This window comes from Oncorhynchus mykiss, chromosome 11 (assembly GCF_013265735.2).
Source record: "Oncorhynchus mykiss isolate Arlee chromosome 11, USDA_OmykA_1.1, whole genome shotgun sequence".
Classification (NCBI taxonomy): domain Eukaryota; kingdom Metazoa; phylum Chordata; class Actinopteri; order Salmoniformes; family Salmonidae; genus Oncorhynchus; species Oncorhynchus mykiss.
In genome coordinates this window covers 62,466,725-62,479,083 of record NC_048575.1, presented here as the reverse complement: position 1 = coordinate 62,479,083, position 12,359 = coordinate 62,466,725, and the positions used below count along the sequence as shown (strand labels likewise).

The 12,359-nt window shown below is 40.3% G+C and overlaps 1 protein-coding gene and 1 long non-coding RNA gene across 4 annotated transcripts; one reads left to right on the top strand and one right to left on the bottom strand.

Annotated features, from left to right (window-relative positions):
• Positions 1 to 326: 326 nt before the first annotated feature.
• LOC118937374 lies at positions 327 to 2,750 on the top strand. The gene is made up of 2 exons (XR_005034710.1): positions 327 to 637; positions 2,402 to 2,750. It is a non-coding gene; the product is annotated as an uncharacterized LOC118937374 (long non-coding RNA).
• Positions 2,103 to 6,273, bottom strand: enkd1 (enkurin domain containing 1). Of its 3 annotated transcripts, none has more exons than XM_036936074.1 (8): positions 6,119 to 6,273; positions 5,258 to 5,358; positions 4,943 to 5,167; positions 4,537 to 4,709; positions 4,133 to 4,318; positions 3,660 to 3,799; positions 3,329 to 3,465; positions 2,103 to 3,130 (listed from the first exon to the last, which is right to left on the bottom strand). In XM_036936074.1, the coding sequence occupies exons 2-8, from the start codon at positions 5,340 to 5,342 to the stop codon at positions 2,970 to 2,972; spliced, it is 1,107 nt and encodes a 368-aa protein (XP_036791969.1). In that variant the 5' UTR covers positions 5,343 to 5,358; positions 6,119 to 6,273; the 3' UTR covers positions 2,103 to 2,969. The 3 variants fall into 3 exon arrangements, with proteins under 3 accessions (XP_036791969.1, XP_036791967.1, XP_036791968.1); XM_036936072.1 differs by lacking the exon at positions 6,119 to 6,273 and adding an exon at positions 5,808 to 5,974; XM_036936073.1 differs by lacking the exon at positions 6,119 to 6,273 and adding an exon at positions 5,674 to 5,948.
• Between the last annotated feature and the right edge of the window lie 6,086 nt (positions 6,274 to 12,359).

The window sequence follows — 12,359 nt, the reverse complement described above, 5'->3', positions numbered from 1 at the left end:
TCTCAACACCTATGCACTCACCAGTTTCTTGGCCTCTTCTCCAATTTTGATCTTCTGGGGGTACTTGGAGATCACTGAAGCTGCTTTCCTGAAAAACACTGTGCACAACACATAGTTATTCACTGTAATTGAGGGAGTAAACATGGGGCTGAAGGAGCCAGACAAATGACTTATTCAGATGCCTGTTGTGAAGGGACACTTGCATCCTTCACTACACTACTACCATGTCTTGCCTGTAGGCGTTGTACTTTTGGATAGCTCTGTTGACATTCCTCTCATAGTTGGCCAATTCTGGGAGTGTAAGAAACAAATATAGAATCATACTCACTCAGACTTCGCATATGGAAGAAACTAACAGAGAATATTGGTTGGTTCCACAGGCTATTATTAGCCATGATCACCACAGAGGCTGACGTTTTACCTTACGTTAACAGGATGTGCAAAGGGGGTTTCAATTACGTTTGGCACAGCACTTAAGAGCTAACAGGCTGCAGAGGCTGTGTTAGCTAGCTACATTACTTGCAAGAAAGTAAAATAAGAATACAACATACTTTTGAAAAAAGCGGGAATACAGAGATGAGTAAAAGGAAAGCGCCACAGGAATCCCCAAACAAGGGAATAACAGACTTTCTTACAGGTAAGTCAAGGGGCGTGCTAGCTACTAGCTAATGACACCTGGCTAGAACATATGAATAGGTTTACGTTAGCTAGTTATAGTAGCTTCTTTTCTAGCTACCTTAATTTGCAAGCAATAGCAACTAGGCAAGTCAGTTAAAATTCTTATTTTCAATGAGGACCGTATACTACTTATAAGGGTTCGATAAAGGCTGACCTTCTTGCGGTCCTTATACTACTTATAAGACATTACTAGCTAGTATGTAAAACATGAATATAAACTTATTTCATTATTTAAAACGCTAACCCCTAGTACTAGTTGTAGTCCTCGTAACGTTTAGTTAGCTAATAGCTGTGTGTATGCAACATAGTTAGAACCTCTCTGGGATATGTGGGACATCTCTCCTGGCCAAAAGCCAGTGAAAATGCAGAGCGACAAATTATAATAAATTACTATAAAAATCAAACTTTCATGAAATCACACATGCAAGATACCAAATTAAAGCTACACTTGTTGTGAATCCAGCCAACATGTCAGAAGGCTTTTCGGCTAAAGCAAACGATGCTATTATCTGAGGATAGCACCCCAGTAAACAAAGACAGAAAAGCATATTTCAACCCTACAGGCGCGACACAAAACGCAGAAATAAAGATATTATTCATGCCTTACCTTTGACAAGCTTCTTTTGTTGGCACTCCAATATGTCCCATAAACATCACAAATGGTCCTTTTGTTCGATTAATTCCGTCTGTAAACTTTGCCAAAACATTTCAAACTACTTTTGTATTACAACTTTAGGATTTTTTTTACTTAAATAAATCGATCAAATTGAAGACGGGGTGATCTATGTCCAATACAGGAGGAAAACAAACTGTAGCTAGCTTTCAGGTCACGTGCCTCTAACAGAGTCCTCTTCACTCTAGCCTAGTTCTGAACTGTGTTACTTCTTCATTACACAAAGGAAAAACCTCAACCAATTTCTAAAGACTGTTGATATCCAGTGGAAGCGATAGGAACTGCAAGAAGGTCCCTTAGAAATCTGGATTCCCAATGAAATCCCATTGAAAAGAGAGACCTAAAAAAAAAATCTGAAGGGTTTATCCTCTGGGTTTCACCTGCCAAATAAGTTCTGTTATACTCAGACATTATTCAAACAGTTTCAGAAACTTCAGAGTGTTTTCTATCCAAATCTACCAGTTATTTGCATATCTTATCTTCTGGGGATGAGTAGCAGGCAGTTTAATTTGGGCACGCTTTTCATCCAAAATTCTGAATGCTGCCCCCTATCCTAGAGAAGTTTTTAATATTAACAGGGGAGAGTAGACGGACAATCAACTCCACTACGGGGGAGCAGGGCGTGCGTGACACAACACAGAAATAGCAAGAGATAAATAACCACTTTTGGTTGAAAGTAGACCAGTGAGCAGGTAGTATTATGCGAATATGGTACACAAATAAAAAAGGACTGAATAGAGGTCGGACACAATTGTGAGTGCTATATAGAGGAGTCTCTGGTCCTCACATTTATATGACGAGGACCCATAAAACACCCTCAAAGTTTAATGAAATGCAAAACTAGAATTTAAGTACTACACACCTAATTACTTCTTTACAGTCAGTCAATAAATAGTAGTTTATGACAAATGCCAGACAATAAACCCACTTTGGATGTAACTGAGAAACATCACATTTATGCCAGTTCCAAGTTGATATGATTCTGAGTCAACTAAAATGGGCATTACACTCACCAATTACAGTGAAGGTATGTACATTCTATGCCAACAGAAGTGCTGGGTTTACAGTAGGGCTGCCTAATTGCCCTCCTAAGAAAAGTATCTGACTGAAGTTCTCCCTGCCGGTCTGTATCATCGATGCTCCTTCTGCTCAAGCTACTGCTACTGACTGCCTTTCCCAAATGCCTCTACATCTGAAGCTGTGAAAGACCATCAACCATGAACTGCCAGATCCCTACATTTGTTTTCAAAGCAAATAAGATTATTGTTTGTAATGTAAAGCGCTAGATACAATAAATGTATTATTATTATACATTCAGTAGTAGGCCATTGGTAGTCAAGCACTAAAAAATGCAACCTGCTTAGTGTCACAGGAGAAATAAATCACTTCATTTTACAAATTCCCCTCTTTGTAAATTACACTAATAATAGCTCTAGAGTTTAGGCTATTTCCCAGCAGCCTCAGACTGCAGGATCACGTTCAGTAGGCACATAAAGGAGAGAACAAAAAATAAGAAGAGCCTTCATGGAACAAGTTCAATAGTGTCTCCCAGGCTTTCAGAATGTTTTCTCCCATGATCTTGCCTAGTGAATAAGATCCAGGCAGGCCTCATCTTGTGTTAAGAGTCAGTCTTGATGTAGACTTTGTCCCTGGAGAAGATCTTGATGGCCTCCTCCACCTCAGAGAGCCTGCGGTCCAGCTGCGCATGACGGGAACGGACACCCAGAGAGTCGGCCCTGACTGGAAGAGACAGCAGCTCACTCACCAGAGACCGATGGGCTGGAAGAATAGAGACAGAGACGAAAGAGAATGAATAAATAAGAGCATCCATCTTGGTCTGAAGGTTCAATATAAATACACAGCGTCTTTTCAATAGTAAATACCATCTATTTGAGCTGATGTATACATACTAAGCAACTTGAAAAATAATAGGTATAAGACAAATAATGTAAAAGTGTTTGTGGTAAAAAGACCTACTCTCTTTGAGTGACTCCAGGGTCTCCTGTCTCTCCCTCTCTGGCATCAGGGTGTGACCAGCTGGGATGGATGGATCAGGAATACTCATCCTCTTTTCCTCCTCCTCCCGTCGCCACTGTTCCTTCCGCTCCTCAAGGCTGATAGATAGAGGGACAGAGAGAATGATTCATAGTGTCAGAAAAAAGTATGCTTTGTTAACTATGAGGCAGAATTATTGGATCTGGAGTGAAGATTTGCTACTTCCAGTGACTTCCACTTTTGAATGCAAGATAGACTTTTTGTTAAGTGCAGTTACAGAGGAGGATAATGTATATTGGTTCAGTGTACTTACTACTGAGGCACCTGTCCCTTGACGGCGCTGGGCAGGGGCTGACTGTTCCTCAGGTTGGTCAATGACTGGGAGCGACGGAGGACTGTCTTCCCTGCAGCGTGTGCATTGTGGCTCACAAAGTCCACCATCCTACCCTGCACCTGCAACAGAAAATACTAATTAATTAAGTTTGCATTTGGGCTCAGAGAATAGCACATCATACCATATTTATTTTTGATATTGGTAATTGGTGAAAACAGACAGTGCAGAAGAGATATTCTGCTCAGCCACATTTGGAGGTAAATGGAAGTTGAATAAAAAGATGTCTCAACCTTCAGCTGTGGAGTTTCCAACCATAGAGGGCAAGATTTGGAGGTAGATGTGCAAATACACAGCTAAAATACACACTGATTGGAGGAATAGATGTTTACATTTCAGTTGGAGTCAATCCATTAATTCAGTCAGTCTGGGCTATTTTAATGTGCCTATCTCACCTGTAAACTCGGTTTCTCTGTATGGTTTTGGGAGGCTGAGCGAGGTGAGGGGGACGGCGATGGGGCACAGTTTGATCTTGGGGAGGGTGAGAGAGCACGCTTTAGTCTCGGGGGGCCAGCAGAGCCACAGATAGAATGTGCTTTTAAAAAGTTCTGACACTCCGGCTTCATAGGAGGGCTGGTCTCCTGCAGAAGGAAGAGAGAGGGAGCCATGTAGAATCAATCCCACATTATTACAAAAATAAAAATACCACGCTAATGGTGGTGCCCTGGTTTGTTATAGGAAGAAGGCCCAGCATCCCTGGACATCCTTATAATTTGAACTAACTGGCACAGGTCTATGCTTGGTGTGGAATCCACCAGTGCACTAAACAAAGGGCTGCCTATCTCCCAGTCCCCCTCACCTGTAGCTGGGCCATGACCCTGGAGGGGATGTCCTGGTATTTAGGGGAGCTCCACAGGGCTTTGACCGGGACTGGACGGGAGTGTTCCCTCTGTGCCTCCTGCTCTTTGCAGCGTCTCTGGATCTCCCTCAGCCGACGCACGTTCTCCTTTCCGTAGTCACGCACCAGCTGCTCTGTGGGACAAACAGAGAATACAGGGAATGAGAGAAAGGTAACACAGAAACACATTGTTTCTGTTGAACCTTTTAAATGTATTTTCCTGTATAGTAAATGACATTGCATGCAATGTACTACAATGACAAACAGTCCATCCACTACAACCACAAATGTGGCTTTGAATTTGGCAAGGAAAGTGGAAGATGGTGTTGACCTGTGGTTACCACGAAACAGTAGGCGTTGGACTTACTGTGCTTAGAGGGGTTGGGACTGAGGGAGACCCCCTCTAGTCTTAGCAGGGCCCACACCACCCCTCTCTGGCCCCTCTCCAGAATGTGTGTGGCGTTAGGGCCGATGCGGGGGTGCCGAGGGGCACGGGCACTGTAGCAGCCTGGGTACAACACAGGGTCCGGGGCCAGGGGACCAGAGAGAAGGGCTGAGGTCCCGTGAGCGTTCCCCTCCAGACGACCCCTGGCTGGGATAAGGAAGTACAGAAGACGCCATGTGACATGCTGTTTCAACAATTATTGGCATTTTAAAATGCTGTACATTTTAGCTATATTACCAGAGGCAGGACGTTTGTAGTATTCGGGGAAAAGGGAGGGATCTGGGGGTATGGGCCCAGATATCATGGAGGGACCCTCGCACATCACTGAACACCTGTAGCTGTTGCGAGACAGAGACCAAAGATATTCACAATTGGGCTAGCTACTCGAATAGGTTTTTCACTGAATTCACATTTCAGAAAGTAACGTGATCATTTAAGCAACAAATGTAATGCCAGTTAGAAAATACTGTTACACGCTGACCATGACCTACTGTTGCAAGTTTAGAGAAAAAGCCGTCGTTAGCTAGCTAGCAAAAGATATCGATGCATTCATTGACGACTGATGATAACTAACGGTGACGTTACTGTAACTACAGATAACATTCGCTAGCCTAAATAAACACAATGTTTTACAGTTTTCTGCCAAATATTACCTTTATAAAATACTCCAGACTTCAAACCAACTGTAGCTAGCACTAGCAGCCCAGTCAACACGCAGCAGTCAGTAATGACGCAGAGACAACAGTGTTAAAGACAAATCCCTCACCATGGCAACAATGTAACCTACCGCAGATACCCGAGAGGCAGCTCGGGTAACATCAAATACAGTACAATATAAAGATGGGCTAAAACTGCTTCTCCAATATAAATCCCGATCACACTTGTTGGCTAACTAAACTCATGCGCACAAATACTTCATCTGCTCTAACTGTCGTCTTGCATCGAACTGCGCGTGTGCACGCCGTGAAATCAAAGGCACTCCTTCAATATAAAGTTGTTTTTGAGGAATAATTTAAACGGTTCAGTTTGTCACTTTCACAAAGTTGGAGTAATAACATGTTCAGATACTTAAGACATTGGCTTGAATCTAGGTTGTACCTTTAGATTTCGAGAAAATTAACAACTAAGGAAGAGTCTTTCACTTGTCTCATTGACTTCTCATTTCCCAAACCCCGGCCTGGTCTGTTCGGTCTCTTTCGCAATCATTTCCCGGAAGTCTTGCGATGTTGCGCCTCTGAGTTTAGAACCTCTGTGATAATACTGAGGACGACGACGATCTACCACAGAGCACCTGGATGTCCCCGACATAGAGATGCTATTAAATTAACAAAGGGGCTATGTCATAATCCCCAAAAGTTCCATAATGGATACATTTTGGTCAAGGAGAAATCCAAAACCAGTCTAATTGGAATGAATGGCAGTAGAGGCAAAGGTGATGCATTTCCTGCGTTCACTTGTGCAGGAAAATAAAAGTAAGACGTTATATAAGAAATGGTGTAATTGAATAATATTAAACATAAAATATTGCTATATAATTAATCATAAATACGGGTTTTATAAAACAATTATGTATAAATAGCCTCTAAAATATTTGTAAACAGACCATAAATGTCTCAGATGTTTTCTTGGAACGCTGTGAGTAATATTATGATACAATATCGTCAGCAGCAGCAGCTAGCACCAGCACAAAAACCAAGTTCCCAATATTTTTTGGAGAAGGTGAAAAAATAATTATATATATATATATATATATATATATATATATATATATATATATATATATATATATATATATATATATATATATATATATATAACCAAGTTCCCGAATGCTTTACTTATAGTAGGTGGAGATTTTAATATTTCTCAGAATAATTGAATTGATAGATGGCCTCCAGGACAGTCCACTTCTATGAATACAAGTTTGGGGCAGTTTATGGAAAGGTTTGATATTAGAGATATTTGGAGAGTAAAGTTTCCTAATGACAAGTATTTCACTTGGAGTAATAAGGCACGCTCCAGACAATCACACAGATTTTTGGCTGGTGTCTAAATGTTTGGATAAACAGGGTATTTCTGTTAACATCCTTACCACTCCCCTTACTGATCATAGAGCTATTTATATTGACATTAAACTTTTTCTCTGATAATGGCATTGGCAGAGCATCCTACTGGAAGCTTAATAGCTCTATATTAAAACATAAGTTGGTCAAGATGGAGATAAGCAATTTAATTACACACTTTTGGAACAAAGCTATAATTGACAATTCACACAGTAATAATATGAGTTTGGAAAATATTTAAGAAAATATGGGAGTTTTCTTGCCAAGACAAGGAGAGCTGAAGAAGAAAGTGTTAATTACAAACATCACCTCTCTTGTTCAAAAGCCTGTTGAAAGTGTCTCAGAGGGTGAACAAAATTCATCTTATTTTTTCAGGTTAGAAAAATACCACTATAAAAATAATATGATTCAACAATTAAATATTAATGGTCTCATCACAGATGATCCCAAATGAATCTCTAACTTTAGTTGCAACTTCTACAGGAATTCATATAGTTCTAAGTATTGTGAGGTTTCCTCAACTCTTTTCTTTGGCTCTCTGGGGGATGTGAAATTAATTGGGGAGGCTGAGAGGGAACAGTGTGATGACCCTATTATAGTTGAAGAGATCATTTATTTTATTGAACACCATAAAAATAATAAGTATATTGGGACTGATGGTATATCTGCAGAGTTTTACAAATCTTTTTCTCAACAGTTGGCCCCATTTCTGTTGGAGGTCTTTTCTGAAAGCTTTACAAATAATGCTCTCTCCCAGTTTGACTCAGTCTGATTACATTAATACCTAAGCCCCAGAAAAATTTGCTTCTACTCAATAATTGGCGTCCAACCTGTCTGCTCAATAATGACTACAAAATATGAGCAAAAAGAATGAAGGCAGTATTGGACTCATTTATAGAAGAGACTCAAATCTGGCTTCATGAGGAATAGACATATATCTAATAATATCCGACTGGTGTTAGACCTTATTGACTATTCTGATTTAATCTTCAAAGATAGTTTTGTCTTCTTAGACTTTTATAAAGCCTTCGATACAGTGGAACATGAGTTTCTATTTCTCTCCCTTGAGAAATGTGGTTTGGGGGAATTATTTTGTAGTACTATTAAAACTCTTTATATGAATGGGAACAGTTCAACTAAATTAAAGCATGGCACCTCTCGTAGATTTGATTTGAAAAGAGGAATTAGGCAAGGTCGCCCAATTTCACCTTACCTCTTCCTGCTTGCAACCCAACTTCTTACAAGTTCTGTTAAATCCAGCAATATAAAAGGGATCTCTATTGCTGACAGCGATATTATCATAAGTCAACTTGCAGATCACAACAACCCTCTTTTTGAAAGATGCTGACCAGATTCCTAGAGCAGTCGATGTGATAAATATATTTTCCAAAGCATCTGGTCTTTGCCTAAACCTTAATAAGTGTGAATTGTGTGCTGTTAAAGACTGTGTAATACCCTCTATATGGAATATTCCAGTCAAGGAAAAAGTAACATACCTTGGGATTACCATATCTAAGGATCAACAGGAAAGATGCTCATTCAATTTTATACCTATTATTGAAAAAAACAAAAAGAAGTTGAACCATTGGTTGCGGAGGGATTTATCCTTGAAAGGTCGAGAATTGCTTTCTAAAGCTGAAGGTATCTCCAGATTTACTTATGCAGCCCAGTCCCTATATCTTGACAACAAAATAGGTAAAGCTGTTGACCAGGTGCTTTTCAACTTCATCTGGAAAAATCACACACATTATATTAGGAAATCTGTCGTTATGAACTCATATGAATATGGTGGTCTCAATTTTTTAGATTTTCCTACTTTGAATGATACTTTTAAGAGAAATTGGGCTAAATTATTTTAAAGAATCCAACTTCAATTTGGAATTTCATTCCTCATTATGTCTTCTCCCGTTTTGGTGGCCTCAATTTTATGTTACTTTGTAACTATAACATTGATACGATTCCTGCAAAATGATCTGCTTTTCATTGAACTTTGCGACCTTTTGCCACATTTCAGGCTTCAAACATAAAGATATAAAACTGTATTTTTTTGTGAAGAATCAACAACAAGTGGGACACAATCATGAAGTGGAATGACATGTATTGGATATTTCAAACTTTTTTAACAAATCAAAAACTGAAAAATTGGGCGTGCAAAATTATTCAGCCCCTTTACTTTCAGTGCAGCAAACTCTCTCCAGAAGTTCAGTGAGGATCTCTGAATGATCCAATGTTGACCTAAATGACTAATGATGATAAATACAATTCACCTGTGTGTAATCAAGTCTCCGTATAAATGTACCTGCACTGTGATAGTCTCAGAGGTCCGTTAAAAGCGCAGAGAGCATCATGAAGAACAAGGAACACACCAGGCAGGTCCGAGATACTGTTGTGAAGAAGTTTAAAGCCGTATTTGGATACAAAAAGATTTCCCAAGCTTTAAACATCCCAAGGAGCACTGTGCAAGCGATAATATTGAAATGGAAGGAGTATCAGACCACTGCAAATTTACCAAGACCTGGCCGTCCCTCTAAACTTTCAGCTCATACAAGGAGAAGACTGATCAGAGATGCAGCCAAGAGGCCCATGATCACTCTGGATGAACTGCAGAGATTTACAGCTGAGGTAGGAGACTCTGTCCATAGGACAACAATCAGTCGTATATTGCACAAATCTGGCCTTTATGGAAGAGTGGCAAGAAGAAAGCCATTTCTTAAAGATATCCATAAAAAGTGTTGTTTAAAGTTTGCCACAAGCCACCTGGGAGACACACCAAACATGTGGAAGAAGGTGCTCTGGTCAGATGAAACCAAAATTGAACTTTTTGGCAACAATGCAAAACGTTATGTTTGGCGTAAAAGCAACACAGCTGAACACACCATCCCCACTGTCAAACATGGTGGTGGCAGCATCATGGTTTGGGCCTGCTTTTCTTCAGCAGGGACAGGGAAGATGGTTAAAATTGATGGGAAGATGGATGGAGCCAAATACAGGACCATTCTGGAAGAAAACCTGATGGAGTCTGCAAAAGACCTGAGACTGGGACGGAGATTTGTCTTCCAACAAGACAATGATCCAAAACATAAAGCAAAATCTACAATGGAATGGTTCAAAAATAAACATATCCAGGTGTTAGAATGGCCAAGTCAAAGTCCAGACCTGAATCCAATCGAGAATCTGTGGAAAGAACTGAAAACTGCTGTTCACAAATGCTCTCCATCCAACCTCACTGAGCTCGAGCTGTTTTGCAAGGAGGAATGGGAAAAAATGTCAGTCTCTCGATGTGCAAAACTGATAGAGACATACCCCAAGCGACTCACAGCTGTAATCGCAGCAAAAGGTGGCGCTACAAAGTATTAACTTAAGGGGGCTGAATAATTTTGCACGCCCAATTTTTCAGTTTTTGATTTGTTAAAAAAGTTTGAAATATCCAATAAATGTCGTTCCACTTCATGATTGTGTCCCACTTGTTGTTGATTCTTCACAAAAAAATACAGTTTTATATCTTTATGTTTGAAGCCTGAAATGTGGCAAAAGGTCGCAAAGTTCAAGGGGGCCGAATACTTTCGCAAGGCACTGTAAACATAATTTTTCCCCGCATAGGTATTTCATTTGGAACAATAAGGACATATTGTATAGAAACAAGTATTTTTTTTAAATAATCATAATCATATCCTGCTGGTGAGTCAACTTTTTAATGGAGGATTGTTACTCAATTATGAGACATTTTTATCTTGTTACAATATTCCTGTAACACCTAGAGAGTTCGCCATAGTCTTTGATGCTATTCCATCTGGAACTCTTATGTTATGTAGAGGTGTAGCTGGCCTAGCGTCGTCCGGGTTAGGGAGGGCTTGGTCGGTAGGGATGTCCTTGTCTCATCGCGCACCAGCGACTCCTGTGGCGGGCCGGGCACAGTGCGCGCTAACCAAGGTTGCCGGGTGCACGGTGTAGCCTCCGACACATTGGTGCGGCTGGCTTCCGGGTTGGATGCGCGCTGTGTTAAGAAGCAGTGCGGCTGGTTGGGTTGTGTATCGGAGGACGCATGACATTCAACCTTCGTCTCTCCCGAGCCCGTACGGGAGTTGTAGCGATGAGACAAGATAGTAGCTACTACAACAATTGGATACCACGAAATTGGGGAGAAAAAGGGGTAAAAAAAAAAATAATAATAATAATTTTTAAAAAAGAGAAGCGTGCCCAAAGTAAACTGCTTGTTACTCAGGCCCAGAAGCTAGGATGTGCATATATATGGTAGATTTGGGTAGAAAACACTCTAAAGTTTCCAAAACTGTTAAAATAATGTCTGTGAGTATAACAGAACAGGCAAAAACCTGAGGAAAATCCATCCAGGAAGTGAGATTTTGTTGACGTGGGTATTTTCAATTGACCCAGATTGCAGTTCCTATGGCTTCCACTAGATGTCAACAGTCTTTAGACATTGTTTCAGGCTTGTTTTCTGAAAAATGAAGAAGAATGAGCCCTTTTTGTCAGCGGACTGAGGAAGAATGCAGAGCTGGTCTGCGCGTGTAACCGATTGCGCGCCCTTCGTTGTTTTTCCTTTCTATTGAATACGCTATTGTCCGGTTGAAATATTATTGATTATTTAGACAATTGACAACCTGAGGATTAATTCTAAACATCGTTTGACATGTTTTGACGATCTTTATCGGTACTATTAGGATGTATTCGTCTACATGTTTTGACCACCTTGAAGCCAGTGGATTACTGAACAAAACGCTCCAACAAAACAGTTTTTGGGATATAAATAGGGACTTTATTGAACAAAACAAACATTTATTGTGTAGCTGGGACTCTTGTGACTGCAACCATATGAAGATCTTCAAAGGTAAGTGATTAATTTTATCACTATTTCTGACCTTTGTAATTCCTTTACTTGGTTGTAAAATGTTTGTATGCTTTTGTAAGCGGGGCGCTGTCCTCAGATAATCACATGGTATGCTTTCGCCGTAAAGCCTTTTTGAAATCTGACAGGGCGGCTGGATTAACAAGAAGTTCATCTTTAAGCCGATGTATAACACTTGTATTTTTTAGGAATGTTTATTATGACTAGTTCTGTATTTTGAATTTGGCGCTCTGCAATTTCCCTGGATGTTGTCGAGGTGGGTCGCTAGCGGAACGCCTGCGCCAGAAAGGTTAACATGTCAAGGTGACCGAGGACAATTGAATGGTTAAAAAGTACAAATACGATATATGCAGATCAATCAAGATGGCGAGACACAAGTATAGGATCAAATGGGAGGAGCAATTCAGCGTGT